Below are 16,177 nucleotides of genomic sequence, written 5' to 3'. Positions count from 1 at the left end.
TTAGTTTAATAAACAAGCCTAAAGGTGGCTATGGAAAATTAACAATTTGATAGATTTCAAATTGTTAACAGTTAAAAAGTGTCTGGTTTGTTGTGAAAATTAGTAGATTTATTATTTAAAGTTTCAATTATTAAATCCGTAATTTTTTCCTATGGAATGTGCTACACAAAGAAATGCTACACAAAGAAATTTGACCCTTGGTGAATGGGTTCAAGCAAAAGAGATAATATGTATTTTTATAATGCAAAAAACATCCTATCCATAGCATGGTTGCTAAGTCATTCGCTGTGTAAGGTCACTACTTGAACCCACTCATCACGGGTCAAATTACATGTAGTACGTTCCATTGTCACCAAACAAGAAAAAAAAATTACGGACCTAATTGAAATTTTAAATAATAAATCAACTAATTTTCACAACAAGCCAGATCTTTTTAACTGTTAGCAATTTGGCATCTATCAAATTGTTAATTTCTCATAGCCTCTTTTAGGCTCGTTTATTAAACTAAGCAGAAAATGAGGATTTATTAAGAAAAAACGTGACTGGTTGTTAACGTACCTAACTTTTTTATTATCCAACATAAAAGAATGAGTCAAAAAACAGAATGTTAAGAAAGCGTAAGGCTACAAGTTAGATTTAATTTAAATATTTTTTAAATGCTAGAATATTCCACAGGGTGTTCCGAACTTTATGATTGTTACACCTGATATACAATGACATTCACCTGTCCAGCAACAATATTACTACATCGATATTCTTAAAGAATAAGGCTATAACATACTAAAAAAATCACTAAATTCGGACAACAGGTTTAGAAAATCAAGATATCAATAATATCCCATTTTTAAGGTTGTGCGTTAATTTTGCTGTTTAGTGTATTTCTACTCTCCTACTTTAATATATTTTTTTCGCTCATTTCGAAAATAATGTGAAACCTTTAAATTATCCATGTCCGTCTGTCCAAGAGACTTTGTAAACACAACTACTCCATCATACCACATAGAATGACAAGTCATCGAATGAAAGCTTATATCCCAATCATGGTATTAAAGATAAGAAATATTTGAGCTAAGAAAAACTTGTTTCAGGGTTGCAACCGGAAGTACTGCTTTATAGTCACCGAATTAGTACAAGCGATATATTACTCGACGCGGCCTAGCAAGACGAGAACAAATATATACTTCCGGTTTCATGCATGTCTGTCCGTCCGCGAATATAACTCCTTCATTATGAAAAGAGATATAATGACAAATTAGGTGACAAATGAGAGCTTAAACCCCAAATATGGTATTAGAGATGAGAAATTTGACCTCATACTTCCAGTTTTAGAGTTACAATCAGAAGTACTGTTTTAAAGTCGCCGAAATAGTACAAACTATATATTATTCCACGCACTAACAACATAAAAACTTCTTCTTCTTCTTCTCCTTCTTCTTCTTCTTCGCGCGACTAGGATTACTCCTGTTTGTCTGCCTCTTATTCTGTTTCAGTTGTTGTTGACTGTACATTGTCTTTCCACCTTTTCGGCGGCCTTCCAACGGGTCTTCTGCTATACGGCTTGTTGTTTTTACAGATGTTTGCTAATCTATCTGGTTCCATTCGGTTTACATGTCCGTTCCAGTTTTTATTTCTTGTTTTTATCCACCTGTTAATATTTTGAATTTTGCATCGTTCTCGTATACTTCTGTTGCTTTGTCTGTCTCTTTAATGATATGCCCGCTATTGATCTTAGTACTTTCATTTCGATATTGTTGATTTGTTGTTTCGTCTTTCTTGTATTGGTCCTTGTCTCCGCTGCATATGTTAGGATAGGTCTTACTGTTGTCTTGTATACTTTTATTTTGCTTTCCGTGGTCAGATATTTGTTTCTCCCTATGGTTTCTGGGAGGCAACCACTTACTCTTGCCGCTTTTGTTGCTGGTGTTGTGATCTCTGTTCTTATATCCCTGTCACTAGTGATCTCTACTCCTAGGTAATTGAATTTCATTACTTGTTCTACAATTTTACCGTCTATTTCTAACTTGCATCTACGCGGCTCTTTACTTATCACTACCTATACATTTAGTTTTTTCCACTGATATTCTCATATTAAGTTTATTTGCTGTGTAGAGCTGCCTTTGTAGATCATCCTCGTTATCAGCAATTAGTACTGCATCATCGGTATAGCATAGTATCGTGATTTTATGCGCTCCCATGTGGTATCCATGTCGTTTTCTTACTTCGTGAATTATTTGATTCATCACCATATTGAATAACAATGGGCTGAGCGAGTCTCCTTGGCGGATTCCTCCTTTTAGTTCTATGCGTTCTGTTTCTACCATTGACATTATAACTCTGGTCTTGTTGTTCTTGTTAATTTCATTAATTAGCCTTATTATCTAGTGGTCTATTTGTTCAGCTTGTAATAAATTTAAGATATCATTTCGCCTCACCCTGTCAAAAGCACTTTTTAAATCTACAAAGCACATGTATGCTGGTTTCCACATTCAATAGACTTTTCTACTATTTGCCTGATAATAAAAATTGCATCTATTGTGCTGCGGTTCTTCCGGAAGCCTTGTTGTTCATCTGCCATGTTCGCTTTTTCCTCGATTTTATCTTTTATGACTGCCGTCAACAATTTTAATGTTCTGTTCATCAGACTAATTCCTCTATAATTTTCAGGATTTTTCGAGTCTCCCTTTTTGAGTATCGGTAGCAGGAGACCGATATTTATTATATCGACAAATAATTTTAGGAGCCATTTGAGTAGTGTTCCTCCTCCATATTTTAGCAGTTCATTATTTATCTTATCAGGACCAGGTGCTTTTCTATTTTTTAATGTTTTTATTCGTTCTTGTAGCTCTTCTTCTGATATTAGTACTCTATCGTGGGTTTCATTAATGTTTATTTTTCTGTTCTCTTCTTCTCCTTCTCCATATAATTTCGTGAAATGTTCAGTCCATTGTGTCTCCGTAATGTTATCTATCTGTACAAATTCATTCATTTCTGCTTTTTGTCTCCTTATCATCTTCCACACCTTTTTCTGGGATCCATAGAGGTCGTATTCCATATCTTTGGTAAATTTCTCCCAGTGTTCTTTTTTGATGTTATCTATTTCTTGGTTTACTCTATTCCTGATTGTCACGTAGTCGTCTCGTGCCTCAGGTGTCTTCACTCTTTTGTATGTTAGGAAAGCTTGTTTCTTTTGATTTGCTAGTGCTTTCACCCTTTCGTCGTACCATGGAGTTTTGTATTTCCGTTTATTTCTGTTGACTTTTCTTTTACCTAAAGCTTCTTCTGCTGCTTGTAGGATACTTTTTCTAATAGTTTTCCAGGTTTCTTCTATATCCTTTTTAGTCTCTAGGTTATGGCTGTTTAGCTTTTCTGTTAGTCTGTTTCTATACAAGTTTTGTGTCCCTTCGTCTTCTAAGCTTTCTATGTTTAACTTTTCTTCGACTTTTGTAATTCGCTTGCGTTGTGCGTTGATTTCTATATTTATTTTCCCTAGTACCAGACCATGGTCGGATCCTACATTGGCGGACGATAGAGTGCGCACATCTATTATATCCCTGGAGTGTATTTGTCTGTTTGTTATAATGTAGTCAATCATAGAGTTACGTCCTCTTGTATCTGGCCAGGTGATCTTATGCTGTATTGGATGGTCAAACTATGTGTTGTTAATTCGGAGGTTATTCAATAAACAAAGTTCTAGAGTCTTTCTCCGTTGTCGTTGAGCGTTTCTTCGTTAAATCTTTGTGTAACTCCAGCCACAGGTTTGTTGCCGGCTCTGGCGTTTAACTCGCCGAGAATTATTGTTTTACTGCCGGCTATTGTGGTGTCCAGTAGATCTTGGAGCTGTTCATAAAAAGCATCTTTTTTTCCTTGTTTTTGTTGTTATCTGGGGCATATACAGGGATAATATTAAGTGTCGTGTGGTGAAGTATAAGGCAAACCAGCATCATGTGTTCGTTGATGTATTTTATTACTTGAATGCTGCTGCTATATTTATTGTGCATTAAAAGGCCTACTCCTGTCTGTGTTCTTTTATTTTTATCTACTCCGCTGTACAGGAACATAAATTTGTTCTTATTGACATTTCCTTTCCCTTTCTTTTTTGTTTCATTCAGGGCACATATATCACTGTTATGGAGCTCCAATTCCTGCACAACTTCCTGTTCCCTTTTGTTCCACGATGCGATGTTCCAAGTGCCAATTCGTAGTTTATTTGGTCTCTTTGTCCTTTTCTTTGCGTGGGTCGTCATCTGTGTATCCGTCCAATTCTGAGGCTTCTGTTCGGTTCTATGAGCGTTGATTGTTTTTACAGTAGGTAGGCTGCTAACCTTGCTCACCAACCCCCTCTTCGGAGGACCATTTCTCCCTTCCTCGTCGGCCCTGACCTTGCCTTCTATTGGGGTTGGTTACCCAATCTCCAGCAAGGTTGCTCAGGTTTTCCAGGGTTCCCCCGTATAGCCCAAGCTGCACTTCGTGGAGGTGAGGATAGGGATTGAGTAGGAGAGGATAGAGAATGCTAACTAGAAACAGCATCTTATGTTGCGCTTCACTACCCCCTATGAACCCCAAAAAACATAAAAACAAAAATACATATATACTTCCGGATTCATGCTTGTCATTACTCAGGGTAAATTACTACTGTTATCAGTCAATAGGAATCTTCTATAAACAGCTTATTCACATGTAAATATTAGTCTCTGTCCACTGTCCTCTCTCTGTCCCAAATATAACGCCTACGTTGTTAAAATTGACATACCTAATGACAAATGAAGCGCCGAATGAGAGTTTATCATTCACGGTTGGTATTAAAGGTGAGTAGCTTAACCTCGGACGTTTGGTTCCAGAGTTGCACTGCTTTATAGTCACCGAAATAGGACAAGCGATATATTACTCGACGCGCCTTAGCAAGACGAGAATAAATACACCTACACTTCCGGTGTTTATATCACTTCCGGTTAAAAAATTGTAATCAGTAAAACATTCATCATCATCATCATCATCATCGTTCAACCCGGATCTATCCTCTGCTGGATATAGGTCTCCCTCAGTATTTTCCATGCATTTCTGTTTTGTGGTGTTTGCATCCAGTTTTTGTCGATCTGTTTTATGTCATCAGACCATCTGGTTGGCGGACGACCTCTACTTCGATATGCTTCTTGTCTTGGTCTCCAGTGTATTATTCGCTGTGTCCATCTGTTATCCGACATTCTAGCTATGTGTCCAGCCCAGTTCCACTTTAGGGTCATCATTCTTTCTATGCATCCGTTACTCCTGTTCTCCGTCTTATCTCCGTGTTCGTAATTCGATCCCGACGAGAAATGCCTAGCATTGGGCGTTCCATGGCTCTTTGGGTAACACAAATTTTATTTCTTACTTTCTTGGTTATTGTTAAAGTTTCTGCACCATAGGTAAGTACTGACAACACACACTGATCAAAGACTTTTATTTTGAGACACATAGGCAGTTCTGACTTAAGGACATAGCTCAGCTTGCCGAATGCCACCCAAGTGAGTCCTATGCGGCGGCTTAGTTCGCACGTTTGATTATCTCTTCCTATGCGTATCTCATGCCCTAAGTACTTATAAGAGGTGGTTTCTTCAATAGGCATGCCATTTACTGAAATCTTTTCGCTTAACAAAAGATTTGTCATGATTTGCGTTTTTGTATGTTTGATTTTTAATCCAACTTGTAAGGAGGCTAGGTATAGTTTCTCCAGTTGCAATACTGCATCATTGATGCTGTCAGCAAAAAGAACAATATCGTCAGCGAATCTAAAATGACTATTTATTTCTCCGTTGATATTAATTCCTTTTCACTCAGATTTGCGTTCTTAAACACATGCTCTAATACTGTAAACAATTTTGGCGAAATTGTGTCTCCCTGTCGCACTCCGCGTTTTATTTTAAATGCGTTGATCTTTTTATCTGACAGTTTCACGCTTACTGTCGCATTTTGATAGATTTATTTAATCATGTTTATATAGTGATGACCTATACGACACTCTGTTAAGATTTTTAACATTTTTTGATGACTTATGGTGTCAAAAGCTTTTTTGTAGTCAACAAATATCAGGACTAATGGCTTATTATATTCAACACTCTTTTCTATTAAGTTCTTAATTACTTGTAAATGATCATTTGTGCCATATCCTGCTCTAAAACCTGCTTGGGCTGATAGAAATCCAACTTACTTCCTAGTCTGTTGGTAATAACTCTTATGAATAGCTTATATACTTGTGACAGCAAGCTCATGGGTCGGTAGTTTCTAAGGTCGCTGATATCTCCCTTCTGATGGAGTAAGACGATTTCTGCGTTGTTCCACTGCGTCGGTGTTATCGCTTCGCACTGACATTTATTGAATAATTTAGCAATTGCTAGTAAAAGTTTATTTCCTCCTAGTTTTATGCTTTCAGTCATTATTTTGTCTTCACCTGGGGATTTATTGTTTTTCATCTTTTGAAGTGCATTTTTAATTTCGCCAATAGTTATATTCGGCATTAACTCTGAGCCTTGATTCTCTATTTTTGGTAAAGGACGTCTTTCATCGGATTCACTTGTTTCATAAAGTTGTCTGTAGAAGTCTTCCACTGTTCTCACTATTTCTTTCTTATCAGTCACAATGTCGTCTAGTTTATTTCTTAACTTTTGTATGTTCTTTTTTCCTGTGGACATGTTGTGTCTTAGAACTTTCAGACTTCTATTTTCCTCTACCACCCTTGTAACCTCTCTCATGTTATGTTGCCTTATGTCTTTTCGGATCTCTTTATTTATTGTTTTACTGAGTTGAGTATGAGTAAGTTCTGCGTAGTTTGTGCTATACCTGTCCTTCAGCCTTTTTCTTTCTTCTATAAGATTTTTAGTGTTCAGACTTATTTTTTCATGTTTTTTCTTTCTTTTAGGATAACACAACTTCTCCGCTTCTTTAATCGCATTTACGATACTTTCGTTTAGAACTTCGACCTGTGTTTCGTCGTTGATTTGTTGCAGATTGTGGTCAATGATGTCACGAAAGTGGTCTGTATTTTCAGGCGGGGTCCAATAAAACATCAGTGTCGCAGAAATAATACATGTGATATATCAATTATCGCGTATTGAAAAGTCGAGGTCGAATATTTGGTTCCGGTTTTTACGTAGAAAAAATCATATATACCACTCGCATTACGAGCTTCATAATTGCCATTAGGAAGCTCCTATTCTATATTTATAACATTCGCCACTACCCGGCTCATGTCCTACCACCCATATTCGCATCATAATTCTTCTTCTTAGGGTGCCTGTCTGTTCCAAACGTTGGCAATCATTCTGGCTATGATGACTTTGTTGGTTGCTATACGGAATAGTTGTGTTGAGGTCTTTCTATACCATGCTCTTAGGTTAGCAAACCAGAATATTCTTCTTTGTCTTGGGGCACTTTTCCTTAAATTTTACCTTGTAAAATGCACGTATCTGTCTTGATTCCTCATTATATGTCCCAAGGACTGCAGCTTATGGCCCTTCAGGATGTTGACTAAATCTGCGGTTGTGTTCATTCTCCGTAGTACTTCTTCATTGGTGACTTTTTCTGTCCATGGTACCTTCAGGATCCTTCTGTACAACCATAGCTCAAAAACTTGAAGTTTCGATAGAGTTTCTGCCTTCAATGTCCACCTTTCTACTCCGTATAGAAGCACTGAGTACACGTAACATTTAAAGAGCCTTATTCTTGTTTTTAGAGTGATGTCATGGCTCTTGAACACAGAGCTCATAGTAAAGATTTTAATTTTTTGCCTTTCCGATGCGACATTTAATCTCTTGAGTATTGTCCCACGACTCATTGATTATAGTCCGGCCCGGCCCCAGGGGTGGGCGAACTGGGCGGCCGCCCAGGGCGGCGAATTTAGGGGCGGCAATTTTAAGAGGACAGCCAATTTTTGAAATTGAAGAAATAATAAATTATGTTTTTAATATTATAAAAAATTAAGCGAAGCAATAACAAATGGAAGGTTTATTCGACGGGAAATCGACAACACTGCCTTCTTCTTCGCATAATAATAATGGGACCAGAACTAAATTAAATTCACTGAATTCATTTAAAATTAAATTTACTGAAAATGGATATAATAATTTGAAAAATCTGACTGAAGCTTATTGCTAAGCTGACATAAGTTATTTTGCAAAAACTGAATGAACTGAAACTGAGAATACCTTTGGACGATATGAGAGGACAAGGGTATGATAATGGGGCAAACATGAAAGGGAAGAAGTTTTTGACCCATGTTCTAGCCATTCACTCAACTAAGTCGCGAACGATGCTGGTGTCTCACAGATTGCAGTTTCTTTCTTTTCCTTAGTCACAAAAATTTACAACTTTTTTTCACCATCTATTCATCGTTGGGCTATACTAAAAATAATCTTTCTAGCATAACATTGAAACCTTTGTCCGAAACTATGTAGATGGGAACTAGATGAGAATTGATTCAATTACTCCGATCAGATACCAAATTTAAGAAATCTACCTGGAAGAAATCTATGCTGTTGTAGAAATCACTGTCAATAAAACCAACGATAAAATGGTTGCTCATGAGGCAAGCTGTTTTAAAAATAAAACACATGATTTTACTTTTCATTGCTCTGTGGTAATAGGTATGGCATGACATTTTACTTCACATCAACGTAGTCAGCAAATCACTGCAGAGTATTGATATTAATTTGAGTGTATCAAGCTGTCAGTTTATTAGAAAAACCAAAATCCATTTTAAGTTTCTCAGAAGTGATTTAAAATTCTAGGACTATTTGACAGACGCAAAAGAGTTCCATCAAAGTTAGAAATTGAAAACCCGAAAATCAGAGGCACACTAACATCAAGAAAGAGTAAAGTGAAAAGACAATTCTGCTATGAAGCTGATAATGAAAGAATGGACCATGATCTAGAGACACGATATATATGTTGACTTCTATTTGTGACAGATTTCAGCAAATTAATAGCCATGGAGAAATTTTTGAGTTTTTGTACGACATAAACCAAATTAAGCATATGACTGCTAGTGATTTATCAGATAAATGTTTTAAGTGATGCTTTAACTTTTGATGAGTCAAAAGATTTAAATTATGCTGATCTAAAATATACACTCAAAGTATTTTCCACGATTGTGAAGCTCAAGAGTACACCTCTAGAGACACTGAAAATGATTAGAGAGTATGATTTTTATTTCGCACCCAACGTTAGTGTTGCTTCGAAGAGTTTTGTAACCCTACCAGTGACAGTGGCCTCTAGAGAGGGAAGCTTTTCAAAGCTAAAATTAATAAAAAATTACTTAAGATCAACTATGTCCCCAGGAACGTTTGAGTTCACTAGCGACAATCTCTATTGAACACAAATCCGCGGAATCCCTGGATCTTTGAGAATTATTAAAGACTTAAAAGTCTTTCTCGTGCCAAGATAAAAAGAGTAGTACTTACTTAGAAAAGTAAGTGTGTAATTATGGATATGCATAGTGAGTTTTTGGATATTAAAGCATGTTTTAATATAATAATAGTAATATAGTAAAATTTCATGAAAATATTGCAAATATATGTATTTTTAAGCGTGTATCATTCAAATACAGTGGAAAATGGCGTACTAAATAATTTAGCACAAAGTCAATAAAAGTACAATCGTGATTTAAGTTGGCGGTCGCTGAAGGAAGGTGGTGAGTCATGGGTCTACCAAAGCGGGGGGGAGTCATGGGTCTACCAAAGCGGGGGTGGGATGCGGTCGCCTATCTTGCCCAGGGCGGCAAAATCCCTAGGGCCGGGCCTGATTATAGTTCCCAAATAGTTGTATTGTGAGACACGTTCAATTCTCATTTGGTTTACACACAGATTTGCTCCAGTTATGTTTTGCTTGCTGATGATCATTAACTTGGTTTTGCTGGTGTTTATATGTTCATCATAATGACCACCATTAAATGCTCGTTGCTTAATATAGTATTGTTTTAGCATACATTATTGGAATGGAGAATTGTATTTTGGATGACGTTTGGCTGTTATACCATTACAACAATTATCTATTGTATATGGGGTACTGCTGAAATACAACCATGGAATGATCCTGAAAAATATGAGATGATGAAGAAATATTCAAATACCAGTTCCGATGTGGCAATTGATATTAAGTCAACAGAAAAAACAGAAAAATTGTAAACATATAGATGGATTCATATTTTAAAAGTATTTCCAAATTTTTGTTTTTTACATAAGTTCAAGATTATCGCTTGTGCTATTAGTCTAAGATACGACAATGTAAGGTTAATTTGCACCGATCTGTTTAATGGATAAAAATTATTGGATATGTAATTTAGCATGTTAACAATTACAAAAAACTAGGGTTGCCCGATCTAATCTTGTTCTAACTATAATTAATTACTTAATAATTAAAAAATGACATTTTTTATACATTTAAAAAATAATTTTCGACCCTGGCGGATATTATTTCAGATTTTTTAGGTCATTCTAAACAAAAAAGGTCTTTTGTAAGTTTTCTCTAAAGTTGATCGTTTTCAAGTTATAAACAATTTAAAACTGAAAAAAGAACGAAAGATGACAATTTTCAAGGCTCAAAAACATAAGTATAAAATAATATTTTTGAAATTACGAAGTTTCTAAATTCAAGTTCAAACCTTATTATATCAGTTCTTGATAAGTCTTTTGGACTTATTCCATTCTGAAACATTGTTTTTATATGTTAATGCCCGTCTCGCCATAAGAATCCTTCCTCATTAACAATTAAAAAATATGTTTTAGAATAAAAATGGCTAAAATTCTTATCAAAACCTGATAGAAAAAGGTTTGAACTTGAATTTATATAGGTACTTGATGATTAATGTATGATATTTTTTACTTGTGTTTTTGAGCCTTAAAAACTGTCATCATTCGTTCTTTTTTCAGTTTTAAATTGTTTATAACTCGAAAACGATCAACTTCAGAGAAAAATTACAAAAGATCTTTTTTGTTTAGAATGATCCAAAAAATTTGAAATAATATCTGCCCGGGTCAAATTTTTTTTAATTAATAAAAAAACGACATTTTTTAATTAATAATTAATTATAGTTAGAACAAGATTAGATCGGGCAGCCCTTGTTTTTTGTAATTGCTAACATGCTAAATTACATATCCAATAATTTTTACCCATTAAACAGATCGGTGCAAATCGACCTTATATCTGATCCTCTACTATATAATTCAAAAATGTTTTATGAAGAAATTGTTTTAAATAATGAATGGGTTGCATGTGTGAGTCCATACTATTGTAGTAAAGAAAAGACAGGCGTTCTTACAAACAATTTATTTTACAACTGACGACCGGTTTCGCTGCCTATACTTTGCACAGCATCTTCAGGTCCCGGTTAAAGTAAAATTAAATATTTCCGGTATAAGGAATGAATACAGTAGTAGTCAATATCATACTTTTTTTCTGCACTTTGCTAAAAGGAGAGTTGGTAGAGGGATGGATTTGACTGTAATAAATTAACAAATAGTACATTCTTTCAAGGTTTTGGCTGTGAATTTTAAAGAACCGCTTGGATTGACATGAAATTTGGCATACGCATAGCTAACATGTCAAAGAAAAAAAGTGATATGGTGGAGATGTGTGCTTTTGCCCTGGGGGTGAGTTTCACCCAATCTCGGGGGTGAAAAAATATATGTCCAAGGCAAGTCCCGAAATGGATAAACTGACTAATTTTAAGCAACTTCTGTTCTATAGAGTTTTTTCACCAAATCAATACTTTTTGAGTTATTTGCAAGTGAATATGTTCATTTTTCATCAAAATAACCACGTTTTTGACGGTTCTTCGCAAATAACTCAAAACGTAAGCATTTTGTCGAAAAAAATATTCTTATCAAAACTATAGCCTATAAAAAAGTGACAAAAACGGTGTATATATTAGGTCTCTATACATAGCAAAAGCAGAGTTATAGCTAATGAAAAATGGGTTCATATTCGAAAAATTCCAAATAGAATAATTCAATGTGAAATATCCAAATAATGAAGCATTCTTGGGGAAAACACATTACAACTTTTTTAAAGTGTTTAAAAAAAGATTTATTTCTGTTTAAAAAAAGAATTAGCATCAAATGTAAGCAAGTTGCGATCAAAATAAAGTTGGTCCCTTTTGTTTTGGCAAAAAAGAATCAGGAAGATCACCCCCCAATTAGCAACTTAAATAAAATTAATCGTTACCGCTTCACAAGTTACTTAACTTATGTTGTGTTTATATGATCTGTAAGTATAATCGATTCAAAGTGCTTATCTTGAAAAAATTTGGTATGAAAATAAAATTTTTAAAAATTTTAATTTTGAAAAAAATGCTTTTTTCATTTTGAAATGCTAAGTTCATTTGAAATGCTAATTAGGGGGTGATTTTTCCGATTTCTTACCAAAAAAGGGACCAACTTTATTTTGAGCGTAACTTGTTTACTTTTGATGCTAAAAAATTTTTTAAAAAACAAAAATAAGAATTCTTTAAACACTTTAAAAAAGTTAAAACGAGTTTTCCCCAAAAAAGTGCTTCGTTTTTTGGTTATGGCACGTTAAAATATTCGATTTGGAATTTGACGAATATGAACCTATTTTTCATTAGCTATGCTATAACTCTGCTTCTGCTAGGTATAGTGACCTAATATATACACCATGTTTTTCACATTTTTACGTGCTATATTTTTAATAAGAATTTTTTTCCGACCAAATTCTAACTTTTTGAGTTATTTGCGAAAAATCGTCTGAAAACGTGGTGATTTGGTAGAAAAATTAACATATTCACTCGCAAATAACTCGAAAACTATTAACTTGGTGAAAAACTTTATGGAACAAAAGTTGCTTGAAATTAGTCATTTTATCCATTTCCGGACTTATTTCGAACATATATTTATCACCCCCAAAAGGGGGTGAAACTCACCCCTAGGGCAAAAGCACACATCGGCACAATATCACTTTTTTTCTTTGACTTGTTAGCTATGTGTATGCCAAATTTCATGTCAATTCAAGTGGTTCTTTAAAATATAGAGGTTTTGCAATATTTCACCTTTAAAGAACGTACTAAAAATATTGGCAAACTCTTGAGAGGAGTACGGTTCACAGCCGGATTTAAGGCAGTGAGGGCCCCTGGGCAGAATTGGTGTGGGGCCCTACCTCCTACCAATAGACAAATTGTTGTTATGACTATGGTATGGGTAAAGTCCGGGTACTGTTCGAGAGTTTTTAACTGAAAATTTCTTGATTATGTCGGGCATGTCTAGTTGCGGGCATTGTGTTCAATGCTCATTATAAAGAGATGGTTCAAACGCTCTTGACCTACATAGATCGAAGTCGATTTTTAATTAACTTAAATTTTTAGAATGATCTCTCTCCACTGCAGTTAGTTACCATCATAACTAAATATAAACGAAGTGTCACTACAACGTTTGGAACCGCATCATTCACATTTTTCTCTTTTAACTGTCGGTACATTTGAAGTTCTTTACTTATATTTGATGAGCCGATTTCCTCTTTAAATGAATTGAAAAATTCTACAAATCGTACTAGTTCGACACCTAGTTTTTCATCTAAATCATTGCTATAATTGTCGGTAAACTTCAGTGAGTGAGCTTCAATTTCATTGGGAGTTAAATTTTCCAAATAATGTAAAAATCCAAAATTGGAATGAATGGATTTCCGAAATGAATGGCCGAAAGCCTATATGACTTGAAGAGGAAATGAAGTGATCTATAACAGCTATAAAATTTTGAGTCCTAAATTTCTCTGATGTTGTCATTTCAGGCTCTGAAATATTCCTTAAAAGAATATAAATTTTTTAATTGATTTAAGTGCCGCCTTTAATTCCTTTTTTAGGAACAATAATATTTCTGCCACGGTCGGCCGGCGTTGCTCTCGCTTAAATACGTTTTTCAACATTCGATTAACAAGTTGTATCTATATGTAGAGAAAGTGAAAAATACATAGGGTTCATACAGTCCTTCCAAGAAATCAAAGAATTCTATAGCAGCAGGACAACACTTAGCTGCAGCTTTAATAACTAAATTTAGAGAGTGGGCGACAAGATATTATGTTATCTAAATTTTAGCTGAACACCATTGTATCTTCCACTCATAACTGACGCATTGTCGTAGGACTGTCCCCTGGATTTTTTCAAATCGATATCATCTTCTTGCAAGAATATCATTAAAAAATTAAATACATATATCTTTTGCTTTATGACCGTAATTTGCCAAAAATACATTTTTAATAGGAGAGAAACCTTCCATATTACAGTTAATTGATTGACAAAAATTATTCTATGTGAATAATGTGCTGATTTTTTTAAGTTTGGAACTTTGTGGGGCCCTCGGAATGTGAGGGCCCCGGGCAGCTGCCCTGCCCCCCTTAAATCCGGCCCTGGTATGGTGGAACTAGTAAGAAAATACGACATTAAACCGAGAAAAAAGAAAATTGTTAGTTATATATAATTTGATGTTATTTTTATTAATTGTATAGATTTTATTTATATAGGGTTATTAAATGTTGTTCAGGATGTTCAAGAACTTATAGATGTAAAAATTGGGTGTGCAATTTTTAGACAAGATTGGTCGGGTATGCAATAGTTGTGATCTGATTGTGAAAAAATTGAAATTGAACAAATGAATTTTTTCTTCCACCCTCACTCCCCTCAAGATCCTGACAATATTTTGTTAATTTATTACAGTGAAATCTATCCCTCTACCAACCCTTCTTTTAGCAAAGTGAACAGAAAAGGTATGATATTGACTACTACTATATTCATTCCATATACCGGAAACATTTAATTTTACTTTAACCGGAACCTGAAGATGCTGTGCAAAGTATAGACAGCGAAACCGGTCGTCAGTTGTAAAATAAATAATTAAAAATGTATAAACATTCTCAATTTCTTTTCAACACGAAAATGCAGCAGCTGCATAATACTATGGTCAAATCTGAGAGTGCAGGAAGAGTCTACACCGGTTTCGGGGGTTGTTTCCCCCTCATCAGTAGTCCCATATCCTCCTCTCTCAGATTCTTCCACGTACCACACTTTGGGCCTTTCCGAATTGCAAAGAAAGAAACGTCACGGATGAACTAGGGCCATCTACCGAAAAACAAAGTAAGTTATCAATCGAAGTAGCACAGAAAACGACAATAAATATCGTCTCCATACCACCATATTGATTAATAAATAATTTTTTGTAAGAACGTCTCTCTTTTCTTTACTACATATTGTTTTAAACATATTTAATTTATAATTTTACCTTATTTAGCTTGTAATTTAAACTTTTTGTAATGATGCAATGTGGATTTATTATTTTTTTATATTGATTTAAAATTTTTATTAATAAAATCATTCAAATATAACAGAAGATGTTTAACTTTAGGACTTTCTTGAGCAATAAAGTACAAAGTACTTTGAGCAGACAACACCCGAGAAATGGAACGCGGTAACTACATATTATAATAATCTAATTCAAAGAGTGAACCAGTCAACAAAAAATAAAATGATACAATCAAAATATTATCGAGATATTATTAAGATTATTTCAACGATGAAAGGGGAAAAGAAAAATGGGAAACAGGATTAGTGCAGTAACTGAATATGGATATGAGCTATTACCTCCGATTTCGTTGAACCCTTATCGATTTGCATGAAAATTGGTAAGTGGTTATAGAGGATATCTCATGGAACACGATGACATGGTGCCAACTTGCGATTTTACCCTGGACGTGGATCAAAAGAAACTGAAAACTACGATAGTTTTAAAAATTCTGATTTTTTTAAATTATATCTTCTTTTTTTCAAAAATATGCATACTAAACCGATCAAAATTGTTGAAATCATTACTTATGCTTAGAGAGCGGAATATATGCAAAGTGCATATAGATGCATATATTGCATATTTTCAGACAGCAAACACAACATTGCATATTTAAGCTAAACACGATTTATTTTGCATATTTTAAAAATAAATTATATAAAAGTTTAAAATTTTCCTCTCTTAGTTGGAATTTTATAACTTCTATATGAACGAGCTCGTTATTTATCTATCTATCGCTCATCTGGACTTTCCCATTACTACCTGAATTTAACAATTATGGGTGTTCTCAGAAAAATATTATTTTATTAGCGTAGCAAGTCGTAGGTACCTATCTGCTTTTAAGGGTCTAATAATTATTTTGTCAG

The 16,177-nt window shown here is 34.6% G+C and overlaps 1 protein-coding gene across 1 annotated transcript in view; it reads left to right on the top strand.

Annotated features, from left to right (window-relative positions):
* Positions 1–15,359, top strand: part of LOC126885733 (putative inorganic phosphate cotransporter) — a 63,729-nt gene extending 48,370 nt beyond the window's left edge. Inside the window, exon 8 of the mRNA XM_050652508.1 lies at positions 9,951–15,359. Coding sequence (XP_050508465.1) covers positions 9,951–10,154 — 204 coding nt within the window. The 3' untranslated portion in view covers positions 10,155–15,359. The remainder of the gene's footprint in view (positions 1–9,950) is intronic.
* Positions 15,360–16,177: the final 818 nt, after the last annotated feature.

Source organism: Diabrotica virgifera, chromosome 5 (assembly GCF_917563875.1).
Source record: "Diabrotica virgifera virgifera chromosome 5, PGI_DIABVI_V3a".
In the NCBI taxonomy this organism is placed as follows: Eukaryota; Metazoa; Arthropoda; class Insecta; order Coleoptera; family Chrysomelidae; genus Diabrotica; species Diabrotica virgifera.
The sequence above is the reverse complement of the archived record's forward strand: the minus strand, read 5'-3'. Positions and strand labels throughout refer to the sequence as shown.